This window comes from Myotis daubentonii, chromosome 6, assembly GCF_963259705.1.
Source record: "Myotis daubentonii chromosome 6, mMyoDau2.1, whole genome shotgun sequence".
NCBI lineage: Eukaryota > Metazoa > Chordata > Mammalia > Chiroptera > Vespertilionidae > Myotis > Myotis daubentonii.
The window spans coordinates 86429922-86444999 of record NC_081845.1 but is presented as its reverse complement, the minus strand read 5'-3'; the positions used below and the strand labels follow the sequence as shown (position 1 = coordinate 86444999).

Sequence of the window (15078 nt, the reverse complement as noted above, 5' to 3'; positions counted from 1 at the left end):
TAATTGACTATGGTGATGTACACAATTATAGAATAAAAATGTCTATTGATATGTCTGGGGTTTTTTTAATATATTTTTATTGATTTCAGAGATGAAGAGAGAGGGAGAGAAAGATAGAAACATCAATGATGAATCATTGACTGGCTGCCTCCTGCACATCCCACACTGGGGATCAAGCCCACAACCCAGGCATGTGCCCTGACTGTGAATCGAACCGTGACCTTCTGGTTCATAGGTCAATGCTCAACCAATGAGCTACGCCAGCCAGGGTTATATGTCTGCTTTTATTTGATCTCAGTAATATGCTTTTTGTATGTTTACATGTTCTAAAGAACACTAATTTTGCTTTCATATGTTAAAATGTCCAATTATATATTATTCATAAACTGGGTTCTTTGGCTTTTAAAAAGTGAAAACTATTTCAAGTGTTTTTTAACTTTCAAGTTCAGAACATCCATATTTGCATATAAATCTGGTTTTAATGTAGGCGTTCGTTTGCTATTTCATGGTTGTTTTCTGTGTTCTATTTTGATTCATTTCATGAAAGTAGTGTAAAGGTAGATTTAAAGTTTACTGTATCTATAGAGCCTGGCAAAGGGTACCTGCATGTAATGCTGCTCTCTAAGTTTGTTGACTTGCATCTCCATTCAGCTAGTTGCCCAGGCCCCATATAGACTGATTTAGACTTCCTAATCATTTACAGGGGTGATTAGAATAAGTGTTTCAATCCATCTCCCATGGTGAAACCATCTTATATTCCTGTGCTGCTTTACACTTTTCTGGAGCACTCAGATGTTGATTTGTGATTTAATGTTTATAACTACCCCAAGAAGTAGTCATGCAGGTAAACCATTTTGCAAATGGTAAAACAGACACCAAGGAACTATAACCAGTTTGACTTAGGAGTCACCTGACTCCACTCTGAATTGTGTCATTTTTTGTGGGTCCCGTCCATGTGCCATCTTGTTAACTTCCTACAAGTTAATGTACCTAGCAATTTTGAACTTTCCTCATGCTTTTTGTTTTTAAGCTCTGCTATTGCTTACTCCAATACAGGTTCTACTCCTAGTTGTTATATGTATTACTCTTTTCTTCTCCATTTACAGTTTCTGGAACAAGCCATTTTGAACATTTATGTAACTATCTTTCCCTGCCAAACAACCTCATTTGCCTTTTTCAAGAAAATAGTGAGATAACGAAATTACTGGTTGAAAGGTAATAATTATACACTTTTTAAAAATTACATTGAACGAAATTATATGGAAACAAACTTCAATTTATCACAGATATTGCAAAATTCTCAAGTAGTGAGCTTGGAAGAATTCAGCCGTGTACTTTAAACGACAATGATTAGGCCTTCTTAGTTAATGACTTAACCTTTATGGTAAGGTTTTTGCCACGCTGGTAAGTAACATAAGCAGGTTTGTTATTGTAACAAATAATACTCCAGGAGAGTAGTGGTAGACATGGTTATTTCCTCTAATCAGCTTACTTATTAAGGACTCAGTTCCATAAATTTGGGGAACTGAAATGTACCTTAAGGATTACCTAGTCCAATACCCTTAGTTTAAAATGTGGCTGTTTTAAAACAAAATAAAATTTGGCTGCTTTGCCCTGGCCAGTGTGGCTCAGTTGGTTGGAGCTTCAACCCCGTGCATTGAAAGGTTCAGGTTTGATGTTTGGTCAGAGCACATATGCGAGGCAGCCGATCAGTATTTAAAGTAAAATTTGGCTATTTCATGCACAGAATGAGAAAAGACATTTTCAAATCATATATCTGATAAGGGATTAATATCCAGAACATGTATATCCAGAATTCCTATATCTAAACAAGAAAAAAAGCTAACAACCCATTAAGAAATGACCAAAGAAAAAAAGTTTTTCAGAAAAAAATTTTTAAAAGCACAAAGGATTTTTCCAGAGAACATGTACAAATGGCCAATGAGCACGTGAAAGCGTGCTCAAAGCCACTAGTCATTGGGGAAATGTAAATCCAAACAGCAATGAGATACCACTTCACGCCCATTGGGACGGCTGTAATTAAAAGGGCAGGCAGCAGTAATATGTGTTGATGAGGAAGTTGGAAAATTGGAATCCATGTACATTGCTGGTAGGAGTAGAAGGTGGTGTAACCACTCTGGACAACAGTGTGGTAGTTCCTCAAAAAGTTAAACATAGAATTACCATATGATCCAGCAGTTCCATTTCTAGATATATATTGCAAAAGAATTGAAAGTAGGGGCTTAAATATACACTTGTACACTCATGTTCAGAGCCAGTATCCATCAATAGCCGATATCCATCAACAGATGAATGGATAAATAAATAAAGTTCTGATATAAGCCATAATATGGATGGACCGGTCACAAAAGGGCACTATTTGTTTTTACTTATTTGAGGAACCTAGAGTAGTCGAGTTCATGGAGACAGAAAATGGAATGGTGATCGCCAGAGGCTGGGGAGAGAGGAATGAATTACTGTTTAACAAGTACAATTTGTCAAGTTGGAAAAGTTCTAGAAATGGATGGTGGTGGTAGTTTCCCAACTATGTCAATGTACTTAATTCCACAGGCCTACACATTTAAAAATGGCTAAGTGATAAATTGTATGTTATGTATATTTTACTACAATAAAAAAAACTTTTTAATATAAGTGTTCTAGCTCCACATAATAAGAGCTTGTCATTAATTCATACTGGTTTTTCCAGAGTGTCCAAATTAGGATAACTGTGTATGTAGCCACAAGTTTTAATATATTTAGCATTATTTTAGAAAATTATAGGGTCATATTTTTTATTTTAAAAGATGCAGACAAAATATGGTATTCCTCCAAGCTTCTTTTTGAGTTGTTAAATATATTAAGCAAAGAAGATTTTTCCCCCTTACTGGATTTAGAGAAGAAAAACTTCTAGTTCTAACCTTTCAAAAATAAAAACTTGTTTCTTTTTTTCCAATTACATTAAAGTTGGTGTCAGCACATTGAAGTTAAAAGATATCTGGAAGGTGAAAGAGATGCTATTAGGTAAGTTAAATTTTGTCAAATACATGGTGGGGCGGGAAGCAGGGAGGCAAGTACTGTGTTCCTTCAACACTGGCTTCCTGACCTTCAGTGAATCCAAGATGTAGGCCATCGTGTCCTCATATTTTTTTCTTCTTAGTCCAATGGTGGTGACAGTTTGTAAAAAAAATCAAAATTAGGAACATAAATATAATGCATTATTTTTGGCAGAGGAAGCAAATAACAAAATTATCTTTTGAAATATTTGCTTTAAAAAATGTGGGTCCTCTTTTACTTTTTTCTTAGCTTTATTTTTTTTCTTTTATTATGGAAAACTTCAACCTATTCAAAAGTTTAAAGAATAGTATAATATTCATCCAAAATGGCCGAAGTTGGCAAGGAGAGAGGTCTGAGGGGCCTGAGGCAAGGGGATTCTAACATTTTCAGGGAATCTTTTGAAAAGAACATTCTCCTTAAATAAATGAAGGAGAACAGAGAAAATTCAAGCCCTTCAGTAACCTCAGCAAACCTGAACCGCACAAAACCATGCTGGTACTGGGATTTAAGAAAGACTTAGCTCGTACACCCTCTCAACTAGAAGGACTCCATCCAGCCACTGAAGACCGGTACTGCCAAGGCGGGATTGAGTTCATCTTTGATGTGGACACACATCTGGGGCTAACGACAATGCTCTGGCAACTGGAATAATTTCTTTTCATCACTTGTATGTGTTTCATTCCTTCACACAATTCCCACGATACGTAACAGGAGCTTGTTGTCTCTTTCTGGCTGGGAAAGTAGAAGAAACTCACAAAAAATTAAAGATATCATCAAAACAGCTTGTAGTCTATTAAATGATGTACAATTTGGCCAGTTTGGAGATGACCCAAAGGAAGTAGTGGGTTTGGAGAAAAATCTTACTACAGACTATATAGTTTGACTTACAGGTAGTACATCTATACTAGTTCCTACTCAAATATGCAAAACAACTCAAAGGTGATAAAATTCAAAAGTTGGTTCAAATGGCATGGGCCTTTGTAAATGACAGTTCCTGCACATCCTTGTCACTGCAGTGGGAACCAGAGATCATAGCAGTAGCAGTGATATATCTTGCGGGATGTTTATGCAAATTTGAAATACAAGAATGAACCTCCAAACCCATATATCGGAGATGATGGGGGCAGTATGTGCAAGATGGCCCTGTGGATGTTCTGCCACCAAATCCTGGATCTTTACTCATCAAGGACTCATCAGCTGCAACAGCCCCATCACTCAACCCTACACTACAAGTGCCACCAGTGCCACCATCACAGTCAGCTCTGAACCATCCCCCAAGGACCTGCAGCCGTCAGCCCAGCCACCACTACCGCCACAGCAAGCCCAACAGCCCAAGAAGTCATCCCAGTAGCCTAGTCCTCCCTGCCAGGTAAAAAGAGCCACGGTTGTTTCTCCCAAAGAAGATCAAAGCAGCAGAACCACCACTAAATTGAAGCCTCTTACCCTCCATTGCTTCCGGCCTACCCACTGCCAAACCGGAAGCCTCCCCGCTTGGCTCCTTACACAAGGCCAAGCCACCAGGCCCCATGGTTTCCACTGACCTCCCCCAAATCCAGATTCCTCCCCCGGCCCACCGAACCCCTGTGCACCAGCTACCACCATAGCCACTGCCATCACTACACTCCAGCTACATAACTGAATGTCCACCACCAGCTCCTACATGTCTGGAGAGGGCTCCCAGAGCCTGCAGTCCATGATGAAGACCAAGGGCCCCTCCTACAGCACCCTGCCCCCAGCCTACGGCCCACCAGCTCACCTGCTCTACTATCTCCATGTCTACCCCTGCCAACCGCCCCCACAGCTAGTGTACCCTCCCCCAGCCTCTTTACTTACCCCACCGACCATTCCACCCCCACTTCAAGCTACCCTTCACCTCCACCCATCTTCAACCCAAACTTCCTGCCTCCCACCCACGCTGTCCCACCTCACCCTCCTCCAGGCCTGGGCCTGCCCCCCAGCTAGCTACCCACCTCCATCTGTCCCCCCTGACCATACCCCACACATACTCCCACCTAGCATGCCTCCAGTCGGGACTGGGGCGCACAGCCTAAATGAGATAACCTGATGCCTTTTTCCCCCCTTTAATAAGTTTTTCTAATTAACTTGAAGGGTAGTTGAAATGAGTAAGCAGCAGGGTATCTTGTATAACGCCAGACAGTTGCAGCATGGGAAGGCATGAACCAAGCACAGGAGGTGAACTCAGGTGGGCCTCCATACCTAGAGTAGGGACAGCCTCGGCAGTGCCCGTGGCCACCCGGCTGTGCTGGTGTCAGCTGAGGCCAAGAGTCCTGCTCTAGGTGACTTTATACTAGTGAACGTGTAAACCAGCCATATTGGCTCAGTAAATAGCTTCCCTAAGGAGTGAATTTCCTTCTAGAAATCTGCCTGTTTTTCCTAGACACAGTTTTAAACAGTCCAGTTCCATCTGAAGTCAAGCTGTTGTCATCACTTCATTCTGTGTTCTCTCCTGTGATACCCAGTCAGTCAGAAGAACCCCTTTTTTTTGTTTTGAGATATCTGCATCTTTATATTAAAGTTGATTTGAAGGAGTTGCCTGGTTGGATGGCTTTTTCTTTTTCCTCCGAGAAGAAGGGGAGGAATGTACTTGGGAAGTAACATATGTTTACATCTATCTGCAAATTCCTGTACATAGATGCCGGGAGCCGGTCCATCCTTGCTGTTTCAAGGGACCTGGCATATATGGCATACGGTTCTTAATATGTTTGCTCACCCTCTTGGCGCTGTGTTTTAACCAAGGTCACCTCTCCGAGAAAGGTTGAATCCCCAGGTAGGGATTTTCCCCTGAAGTTAGGGAGGGAATAAAACCCCTTAACTAAGTGCCAGGCGGGTAGTTAATCAATTTAACTACAAACAATCATGCTTAAGCTACATAATCTTTACTCTCTGGAATGGAGATAAGAAACGCCCTAACCTTTGTAATAGAAATTGACAGGATTAGAATCAACTGGTATAAATACAGATGCAACAAGACAACAGACAGAACTGAGAACACAGGGCTTGGAAGACAGGACCAAGAGAGACAGAGCCTAGGCACAGAACCTACACAGAACGTTCTCTAGAGACAGAAGAACTTCGCTGGCCAGAGCATGCCGGAGGATCCTGGACAGGGACTGGCCTCGGAGCTTGGAGGCAAAGCCTGGTGAGAGAGCATGGCAGGGGATCCTGGACTGAACCTGACTGCGGAGATTGGCAGGAGAGCCTGACTAGAACCTGGTGACTGAACCTGACTGGAGAACCTGGACAGAACCTCTCTGGAGATCCTGAGCAGAACCTCTCTGGAGATCGAGATCAGAACTTGGCTGGAGATCCTGGCTAGGCTGCTGATCAACTGAACGCTGCCTCCGTGTCATTCCTTCTTCACCGACTCCGTCCACACCTTTGGGGACCCCTGGACCTGCTGGGGTTGGACCCCGGCACATAGAGAGATATTTTTAAGTGTGAATGTAACAACATCCTGTGAATTCCATCTTGGTTACAAATGAGACTCCTTGGCTCATTTATCCAAATAAAAGCAGTTCTGAAAGAAAAATAAAAGAATAGCATAATAAGACTCCACATATCTATTACTCAGCTTCACTAATTGTCAAGTGGTGACCAGTCATTTTTTTCGTTCCTTTGACGTTAGCTCTATTCTGATTCTGCAGTATGCTCTACCAGGTCATAACAGATGTATTTCATCTATTAATATCTCCTTGGTTCTGCTGACTATATTCATAAAAATCGGAGGGCTAGAGGAGATTATGTGTTCTATTTCTTTGATTTTATTCACAGTCTGCCCCAAATCCAGAGACCATACACAATTTTTTAGGTTGAACAATATGAAATTGCAGTTTTTGGAAGTAAAAATGGTTGAGTACCACCAGTTTCATTTGGTTCAACCCTGCGGTCAGAACTTATGATGTGGAACAGTAGTTCTCAACTTGAGGTATACATCAGAACAACACTGGAAACTTGAACACATACTCAGGTCCCTACCTACCAAATCTATTTCTCTAAAGTTGGGTTCCTAGCATGTATGTCCCTCTACCTCAGATTTTCCTCAAGCGATTTTGGTATAACTACTGTGTGTCCAAGTAGCTCCCTCTTGATGTCAGTCCACTCCTATTTCTGCCAGAGGTAAAGTAGGGAAGGGCTAAACCACATGGCCCTTTCGGGCAGGTGTGAACCCTGAGAGTGTGCTCTCCAATACCAATTGAATTTGGTTCTAAATTGTATCTGAATTAACTTGCCAACATGACATGGTACCTCAACTTACCTGTTCTCTTCTCTCCACCCACTCATTGTGCCTTAAGATCACCTTTAATAAACACATCTTTTCTGTCTTCTCTCTCCTAGGTTCTGTGGTTGGGCTCAATTACCGGGTTGTTTTGGTAGAAGCCTGGGAATGAACATCCTTTTCTGTCCCTCCCCCCAACTCCCCAGAGTTACCACATTTTCACTTAAATGGGGCAGGATCTACATACTGTCTACTGTCCTAATGATTTATTCTGAGCTTTTCAAGTAAAAATGTTAACCCTAAGGTCTTAGGTTAAGTATAACTTTTTAAATTTTTTGCTGTGGCTTCATGTACCACTGTGGTAGCTCTCAGCACTCGGGTTCAATCTACCTTTATTTGTTTCGACTAAGTTACAAATGAGTTATCCTGTCATTGCTGTGATATGACCTCATATTAATTGGTTTTATGTTTGTGTTTTTTTAAGCTATCCAAGAGAATCTAACAAATTGATAGACCTTCCGGAGGATTACAGCAGCCTCATTAATCAAGCCTCTAATTTCTCGTAAGTTTTGATATTAGAAAACTGAACATTTCCTACCACTGGAAACACTACACGGAATTAAGGGATTTTGTTCATTGTTTTGTTTTGTTTGGGTAGGGAAATTGTAACACCAGTGTTCTTTACACTAGTTAACTTGTAAAAGCATCATTCCACCATGTTTTAGAATAAGATTTGGGAAAGGGGCTGATGGGAAACAAGTGTGGTTCATTAAAGATTATCTAAATAATAATTTGCACTTCAGGGTGGGCAAAAGTAGTTGTTTGTATGGAAAATAATACAATAAGTAATAATATAAGAAGAAACTGTCTTTTGTATACTCACAACTGTAAACCCACTTTTGCCCCACCTGGTATAAAGTAATAAGAGCCCTTAGTAATTTTTAATAGATGTAACATAAAGAATAATCAGTAGTGTAGAAAATTAAGTGTTACCTAGACAGTTGAAGCTGTGTATGTGTCTCTTCTCTAGTGCATCAGAGATCCACTGTTCTGAATGGAATAGGAGCATTTCTGGGCATTTACATGTTAACTGCAAATGTTTATATTCCTAAGCAGCATTCTTATTTATTATTATTATTGTGCATGTTTTAAGCTGTAAAATGATATTGCACTGTACATATCCTACACCTTTTTCACTTGGCATTGTTTGTAAGATTTATTTATACACTTGACATATATAACTTTTCATTCATCACTTTTCACTGTATGTAGTATTTCATAATTGAATAGTAGTAGAATTTAAGACTATACTTTCAGGGATCATTTCTATAGTTTGTTTGAATAGTAGTAGAATTTATACTTTTCCTCCTATTGATGAGTTTATTTCTTTTTTTCTCTAATTGTTGATTGTTTCCAGTACATGTGTTTGTGTATATGTGTGTGAGGTGTTCCCAATTATAGAAATAGTTTTCCTGGACCATAGGGTGCAGGCAACTTCAGCTCTACCTGCTGTTGCACTGTTTGGCTCCACAGTGGTTTTACCACCACCAGCTCTTCAGCCCCTCTTCTGCAGAGCAATGACTTGTGCTTTTTTTTGTTGTTGTTCCATGGAGGTGCCCCAAATCAGGCGGTGATAAGAGCAGAACCCCAACTCTGTGCCTTGTGTGTGGAACTCTGCTGTGCTCCCAGAGCTACTGCTGCCAGGCTGAACTGGACGGAGAGGATGTGGGTGCTTGCACGGCTCACACCTACTCCTGTGGTTCTGGAGTGTGCATCTTCCTGAGGTAGGTGAGCCCTGAGGGAGCTTGTTAGCTTTGCATCTACTGCAGTGCATGCCTGTCAAAGGGTGGCACTAAAGCTGCCGCATTGCAGAGAATTCCCAGACTGCTGTTCGCATGTACTGTATTCATTTGAAGAACATGGGGAGCCTGACTAGATTTTCTACCCAGATTTAGTCACAATTACTCCTTTTGTTGTATCGTCATGGTTTTGGATTCGGACATATTACAGGTCAATGTATATAGTTGTGTGTGTTCAACAACATACAACAAATACTTATTATGACTTGTGTATCCTGGGCATTGAGAATGCAGTAGTCAACAAAGCAGACCGAAGTCTCGCCTTCCTGGGCTCCTCTTCTAGTGAGGGAGACAGGAGATAAACAAGCTGGTAAGGATTTAGAAAGTGCTGTGTGCAAAGGAGGGGAATAGGAAATGGCAGCTGGGGGTTGAATTTTAGATAGGGAACCAGGGAAGGTTCCCTGGAAAAGTAACTTGAAGAAAGACCTAAAGAAGTGGTAGAGCATTCTAGAAAGGGAGCAGCAAGTACACAGTGGCTGGGGAATGTGCCTGCCGTGTGTTAGAAAGAGCCAGGAGGCTGGTGTCACTGGGGTGGATGGAATCATGGGGAGACTCGTGGCTCCTGGCGTGTCCCAGTGTCGTCTCTGAGGGAGATGAAAGCCGTTTCAGGGTTTGAAGGAGAGAAGGGACATGAGTGTGAGCTCCTCGGGGCATAGACCATCTCCGTATCTTAGTCATCTCAGTGCCTGACAGTTTCTTGTATGTGATAGGTTCTCAATAACTGTTGAATTGAGCTCCATTTTTAAAAAGTCAAGCAAACCTGTCAGGGCTCAAGAGACACTTTTTTAAATAGCCCTTAGGGAGAAATGTGCAAGTAGCATTTTCCCCGGTCTGTCATATTTCAAAATTCTTTTTGTCATGTACAGTATTGCTTTGTGTTTCAAGTCAGCCTAATTCAGAATGTTTGTATACCATTTTTTAATGGGTCATTTTCTCAGGATAGTGGTTAAAAATACCAGTAACTATTTTATGTTTAGAAGTTAACTTTCTCACACTTAACAGTTTTTTAAATGCTGCTATTATGGGAGCTGTCAATTCTTATTCCACAGTGTTCCACTTTCTCACTGTATTGACTTACAGTACAGTCATTTCAGTGATTTTAATGATGTGTTGATACTCCTCTGTCTCTGCTGTAAATGCTGTTGTCTGTTTAGTTTTATAAGACTTCAACCCGTTTGGAGCTGAAGCCAAACCTTGGTTGTAATGTATAACATGTAAATGGTCTCTCTACAGAGTACGGGAATGTCAGGTGCTATTTTTAGCCGGCAGAACCAAAGGCTGTTTTTATTCTCCTCCGTACCTTGATGACTATGGGGAGACTGACCAGCTACTCAGGTAAGGGCCCCCATCCTGGGGGGCTGGGTTCACTGACTCTGGGCCTCCAGAGCCTTCAGTACATGGTGAGCATGGTGAGCCATGTGGCTCGGAGGCCGGTCTGCTCACAGCCCAGGCTGCCACAGGGCTTCTGTTCTGGCAGAGATGGCTGGTATCTGTGGACTCCTGGTCGGCACTCCCTTTCCCAGCCCTTAGACTGTCATGAGGGCCATCGGGATAGATAAAGGAAAGAACAAGACAGGCTGCGGCTTGTTCCCATTTCTCACTCCAGAGAGTCAGAACTGTTTGAATTGCCATGTGGCACCCACGGCATCAGAGCTCTGTAGGGAGAGCCCGTTGGAACTGGTGTGGCTTTGTATGGGGAGACCCGGGCTCTTCACGTGATCTAAAGAGAGCAAATCTTCATCGATAAGAAATGGGCTTATTACGTAAGAATCTGGGGGACAACGATTTAGGACATATAGAGCAACACAACAGGCTTAATCACTTCTATGATATCTTCCGTTATAAGCAAAATGCTAACAGCAGTTCCCTCAAGTACTATTTCAAAATTTGTTAGACCATCTCTTTTTGCCCAAAGAAGGTAAGTCTTAACCTAGATATAACCATCCAGCCTTGAAGTTCAGAAGTTCAAGGTCGGGAAACAGGCAGAATAAGTAGATGGGCGGCCCCAGGTGCTTAGCTGCGAGGTTGTAGGCACATGCCACCTGGTGATGGTTTTTCCTGTTCCCTAAGGAGTGTGGGCTCTTAGGAGGGGCCCTGGTTAGAGAGTGAGAGGAGTGTGTCCTGTGAATTGGGAGCAGAGGCCCCAGGCATGAACTCACCAAAACCTGTGCTTAGTTACATTAGGCCCAGATGTTATTCACATCTGGCTGCTTTGCTTAGACTTTGTGGCTGAAAGATAGTACTCTGAGGAACACATGCACCCCTGTGGTTTTCCTTCTATCCTCTCCCCTGCCCCGCCCTTCTGTTTACCTTCAGCCAATGAAATGGACAATGAATTGGTAGTTTTAGCTTCTCAACCCAGACCCTCCTGCTCAGCCCTGCCCTGTTCCCTCAGCCCTGTCTGAGGAAGTATAGCTCCTGTGCATTTTCCTCTTTTTTCAGCACTTACTCCCTTTCAGCTCCTCCTAGCAAACCTGCAAAACTAACGTCTTAATAACCACAGTCGCCTGCCAAACAGAAATTTTGCAGAGGATCTAAAAGCAATAACTTATAACTTTTCCTAAACCAGGAAAGGCTGAGATAAAATAGATGAATAAACAGAATGCATCCAGAGTGACATCTGTCTTCTTTCTAGACGGGGAAATCCTTTACATTTGTGCAAAGAGCGATTTAAGAAGATTCAGAAGCTCTGGCACCAGCACAGTATCACAGAGGAAATCGGACACGCACAGGAAGCAAATCAGACACTGGTTGGCATTGACTGGCAACATTTATAGTCACTGCGCTACCAAAAACATAAACTCGGATTTTTGTAACCCAGCAGCTTTTCAAGAAAAAGAATAGGAAATCAATTCCACTGGATTTGGAAATAAATTCCTTAGTTAGCTTTTCTTCCCAGTTTTATTTTTATAGTTTCTGGCTCTAGGGACTGATGAAAATCATCTTCCGTCAGCATATTTTCTTGCACCATTTGCTGTATCCCTCAAACATAACTTCTTGCAAGAAGCTTCTCTTCCTGGGCTGGACACAGCCCCTCTGTGGGTACCTGACTGCGTTTGACCGTTCCCAGTCATCTGAGCCAGGTTACAGTACTGATGGCAGGGCACTGTGCGCCTGAAGCTGACTCACCAGCAGGAGGAAACGAAGTCTCTGGTCTATTGGGGTCACATGTCCTTGTCCCGTTCAGTGACTCAACATGGACTGGGTTGGCGTCCCCTCTGCTGACGGACCCACCTCTAAGAGCAAAGCAGTGGATTTGGAAAGCACCTTTCCCTTGTCTGCGTCGGCTGTCAGAGGACGAGGGCCCTTGTGCATGAGGAACCCCTGTGAGGAAGGGGAGGCAGTTGTTTCTTCAAATGCTGCGTGGTTTTCAGAGCCGTGAAAGGTTGGATTTTTTATTTTATTTTCTTTGGCAAGACTTCTGGCTTTGAGAGAGAAAAACTCATTTTAAAGGGCTTTTTGAAAAGTTATAGAGTATCCTTATTTTTCAGACAATATATTCTTTTATTTCTAAGACTAAATGGAGACGTGTATGCCTCTAGAGTCAAACACTAGCAGGGAAAAAAAAGAACTGTTTTGAAGTTCCTGTCCCCCCTTCCCTACTCGCATTTCCTGGAAAGATGGATTGCTGGTTACGTGCTGGCTCACTTAGTACATTCCTGGGACAGCCTGTGTGCCCAGGGTTTTTATTCTTTCTAAACATTACTGTTTTTACTAAGAGGTGCCTTCCTAGAATGATAGCCGCTTAGTAAAATTCATTACAACTATTATATACCACTGGCCACTCTGTTTGATGTACACGCGCCAAGAGCTTGGATACACACAGATTGATGGCAGATTTTGTGGAGGAATGAATTCGGAGCCTCTCTAAGATGAGGCTAAGGGACAAATGAATAATGAAAGGCTCTTGGATTTTTTTTTTTTTTTTTTAGCCAATGCAAGTAATCCTTTCACTCGGTTTTGTTGTTTTTTTTTGAACTGCATCTAAAAGTTCCATCACACTCAACTTTACACACACCACAGTGTACCCAGGAGGAAGGTTAGAATCCAGGCTTCAGGCTAAAGTAAGAGGGGGTGCAGAAGCTGCAGTCACTGCTTCCTCTCCACGGTGGTCTTCTGAAAGGATGACCTTGACCCGTCTTGCTTGGGACTGACTCACCCAGAGGAGAGGAGGCGCTTCGCACCCAACAGGAAGAAAATCCAGATTAGAACCTCGTGCTCTCCCCTTTTTTCTGGCCTTTTTGCCATTGGTAAGATGGGATGGTTTGGACTATGGATGGCATAATGATATTAATGTTTATTTTGGCTTTTGTCACACCCCCATTCCTTTAGCTTTTAAGTCCAGCTTCTTTTGGCTTTTCTCAATAATGTTCACCAAGATTCAATTTAAAAGACCAGGTCTGGTCTCTCCCTCATAAATGGATTATGGACGTTTTAACCAAATCATGAGCATTTTTCAGCTTTTAGGACTGAGGGTGTCATCCCTGGATTTCACTCTCTGAGAATGTCAGAGTCTGAGAGAAGATAAATTTAGAAAATGAAATAATGTTTGATTCACTAAGCTAATTGTCTTCCCTATCTAATGAATTATCTTAGTATTATGATTTGTTCCGCATGTATTATGTTTATTGTGGAAATGTTTATGTAACATGCTTTCTATATCAGGGAAAATCATATATGTTTAATAAATTGGCTATAACTTTAATATCTGTGGAAAACTTGTAAAATTTGGAATGTATCATATGTAAAAAGCTTAAAGATATCCAAATAAATGCTTTAGGTGTTGACATTACTTTGGGTCTGTCTACATTTTCATTTTGTTTCACACTGAAATACCCTGGAAGTGTTCCCCATGTCACCTTGCTACAAGTAAAGTGGGACATGTGTATTAGCTTGGCATTTAAGATGCTTATGTTATTAGTGTCTGTTATGGCCATTAGCCAGACGTCTTGACCTTCCCATAGAAAGCTTGATCATCATTTCAGCTGATTAATTTCCCTGTTAATTGGCTATGACAGCTTGTGAACTTTCTAAACCATTATGGACCTCAAGGCACGAGAAAAGGGGGCACTGGGAGTCTCTCCCAATGCCGAGACCTGTCTCCAGGTGTAAACTCTTTTCACTTGATCCCAGTCTTGTTCTTCCACACTCCCAGACACTTTCTGCTTATGAGAGAGACAGGTAGGAGAGGAGTGGCATCCAGTGCCAGGGAAGCATTGCCTACGAGAACTCGGCTGTACTCTTATTTTTTTTTTTCTGCTATACTTTTTAAAATTCTCTTCAAAGGAAAGGATCACACTGAAAAAGCAAGTTTCCATTGTGTTACCCCCCATCATTAATGCTGCTTTCGGCTTCCTCCCTTCCCTGGTCGTAGTGTCATCAGGTCCAGGGCTCATTAAGCCCTGTGATACACTCCTTGCTCTGTTGCTACTCTTGTTTTCCAAGTCAGGGTTTTTGAGGTTTGTTTAACAACAACCGCAATCAAGAAATAGAATAGTTCCATCACCCAAGCTCTCCCATCCTGACCCCTGGCAACCACTAATTTTTTTCCCCATCCCTTTGCCTTGCCTCTTCCATAATGTTTTTTTTTTTAATATATATTTTATTGATTTTTCACAGAGAGAAAGGGGAAGGTATAGAGAGTTAGAAACATCAATGAGAGAGAAACATCGATTCAGCTGCCTCCTGCACACTCCCCACTGGGGATGTGCCCGCAACCAAGGTACATGCCCTTGACCGGAATCGAACCTGGGACCCTTCGGTCCGCAGGCTGACGCTCTGTCCACTGAGCCAAACCAGTTAGGGCTTCCATAATGTTTTATAACTATCTTATGTAACCTTTTGAGACTGCTTCTCTCACAAAGAAGGCATGCAGCCCTAGCCGATTTGGCTCAGTGGGTAGAGCATCGGCCTGTGGACTGTAGGGTT

General features: G+C 42.1%; 1 protein-coding gene and 1 pseudogene across 9 annotated transcripts in view; both read left to right on the top strand.

Annotated features, from left to right (window-relative positions):
* Positions 1-15078, top strand: part of UBR2 (ubiquitin protein ligase E3 component n-recognin 2) — a 122195-nt gene that overhangs the window by 101418 nt on the left and 5699 nt on the right. For 4 of the 9 annotated variants that reach the window (XM_059701694.1, XM_059701692.1, XM_059701693.1 and 1 more), the window contains 6 exons: positions 1107-1215; positions 2965-3021; positions 7776-7853; positions 8905-9075; positions 10384-10485; positions 11786-13942. In XM_059701694.1, coding sequence (XP_059557677.1) covers positions 1107-1215; positions 2965-3021; positions 7776-7853; positions 8905-9075; positions 10384-10485; positions 11786-11927 — 659 coding nt within the window. In that variant the 3' untranslated portion in view covers positions 11928-13942. The other 5 variants (XR_009453509.1, XM_059701697.1, XM_059701695.1 and 2 more) reach the window with 4 other exon arrangements.
* LOC132237328 (cyclin-K-like) lies at positions 3034-5890 on the top strand (annotated as a pseudogene).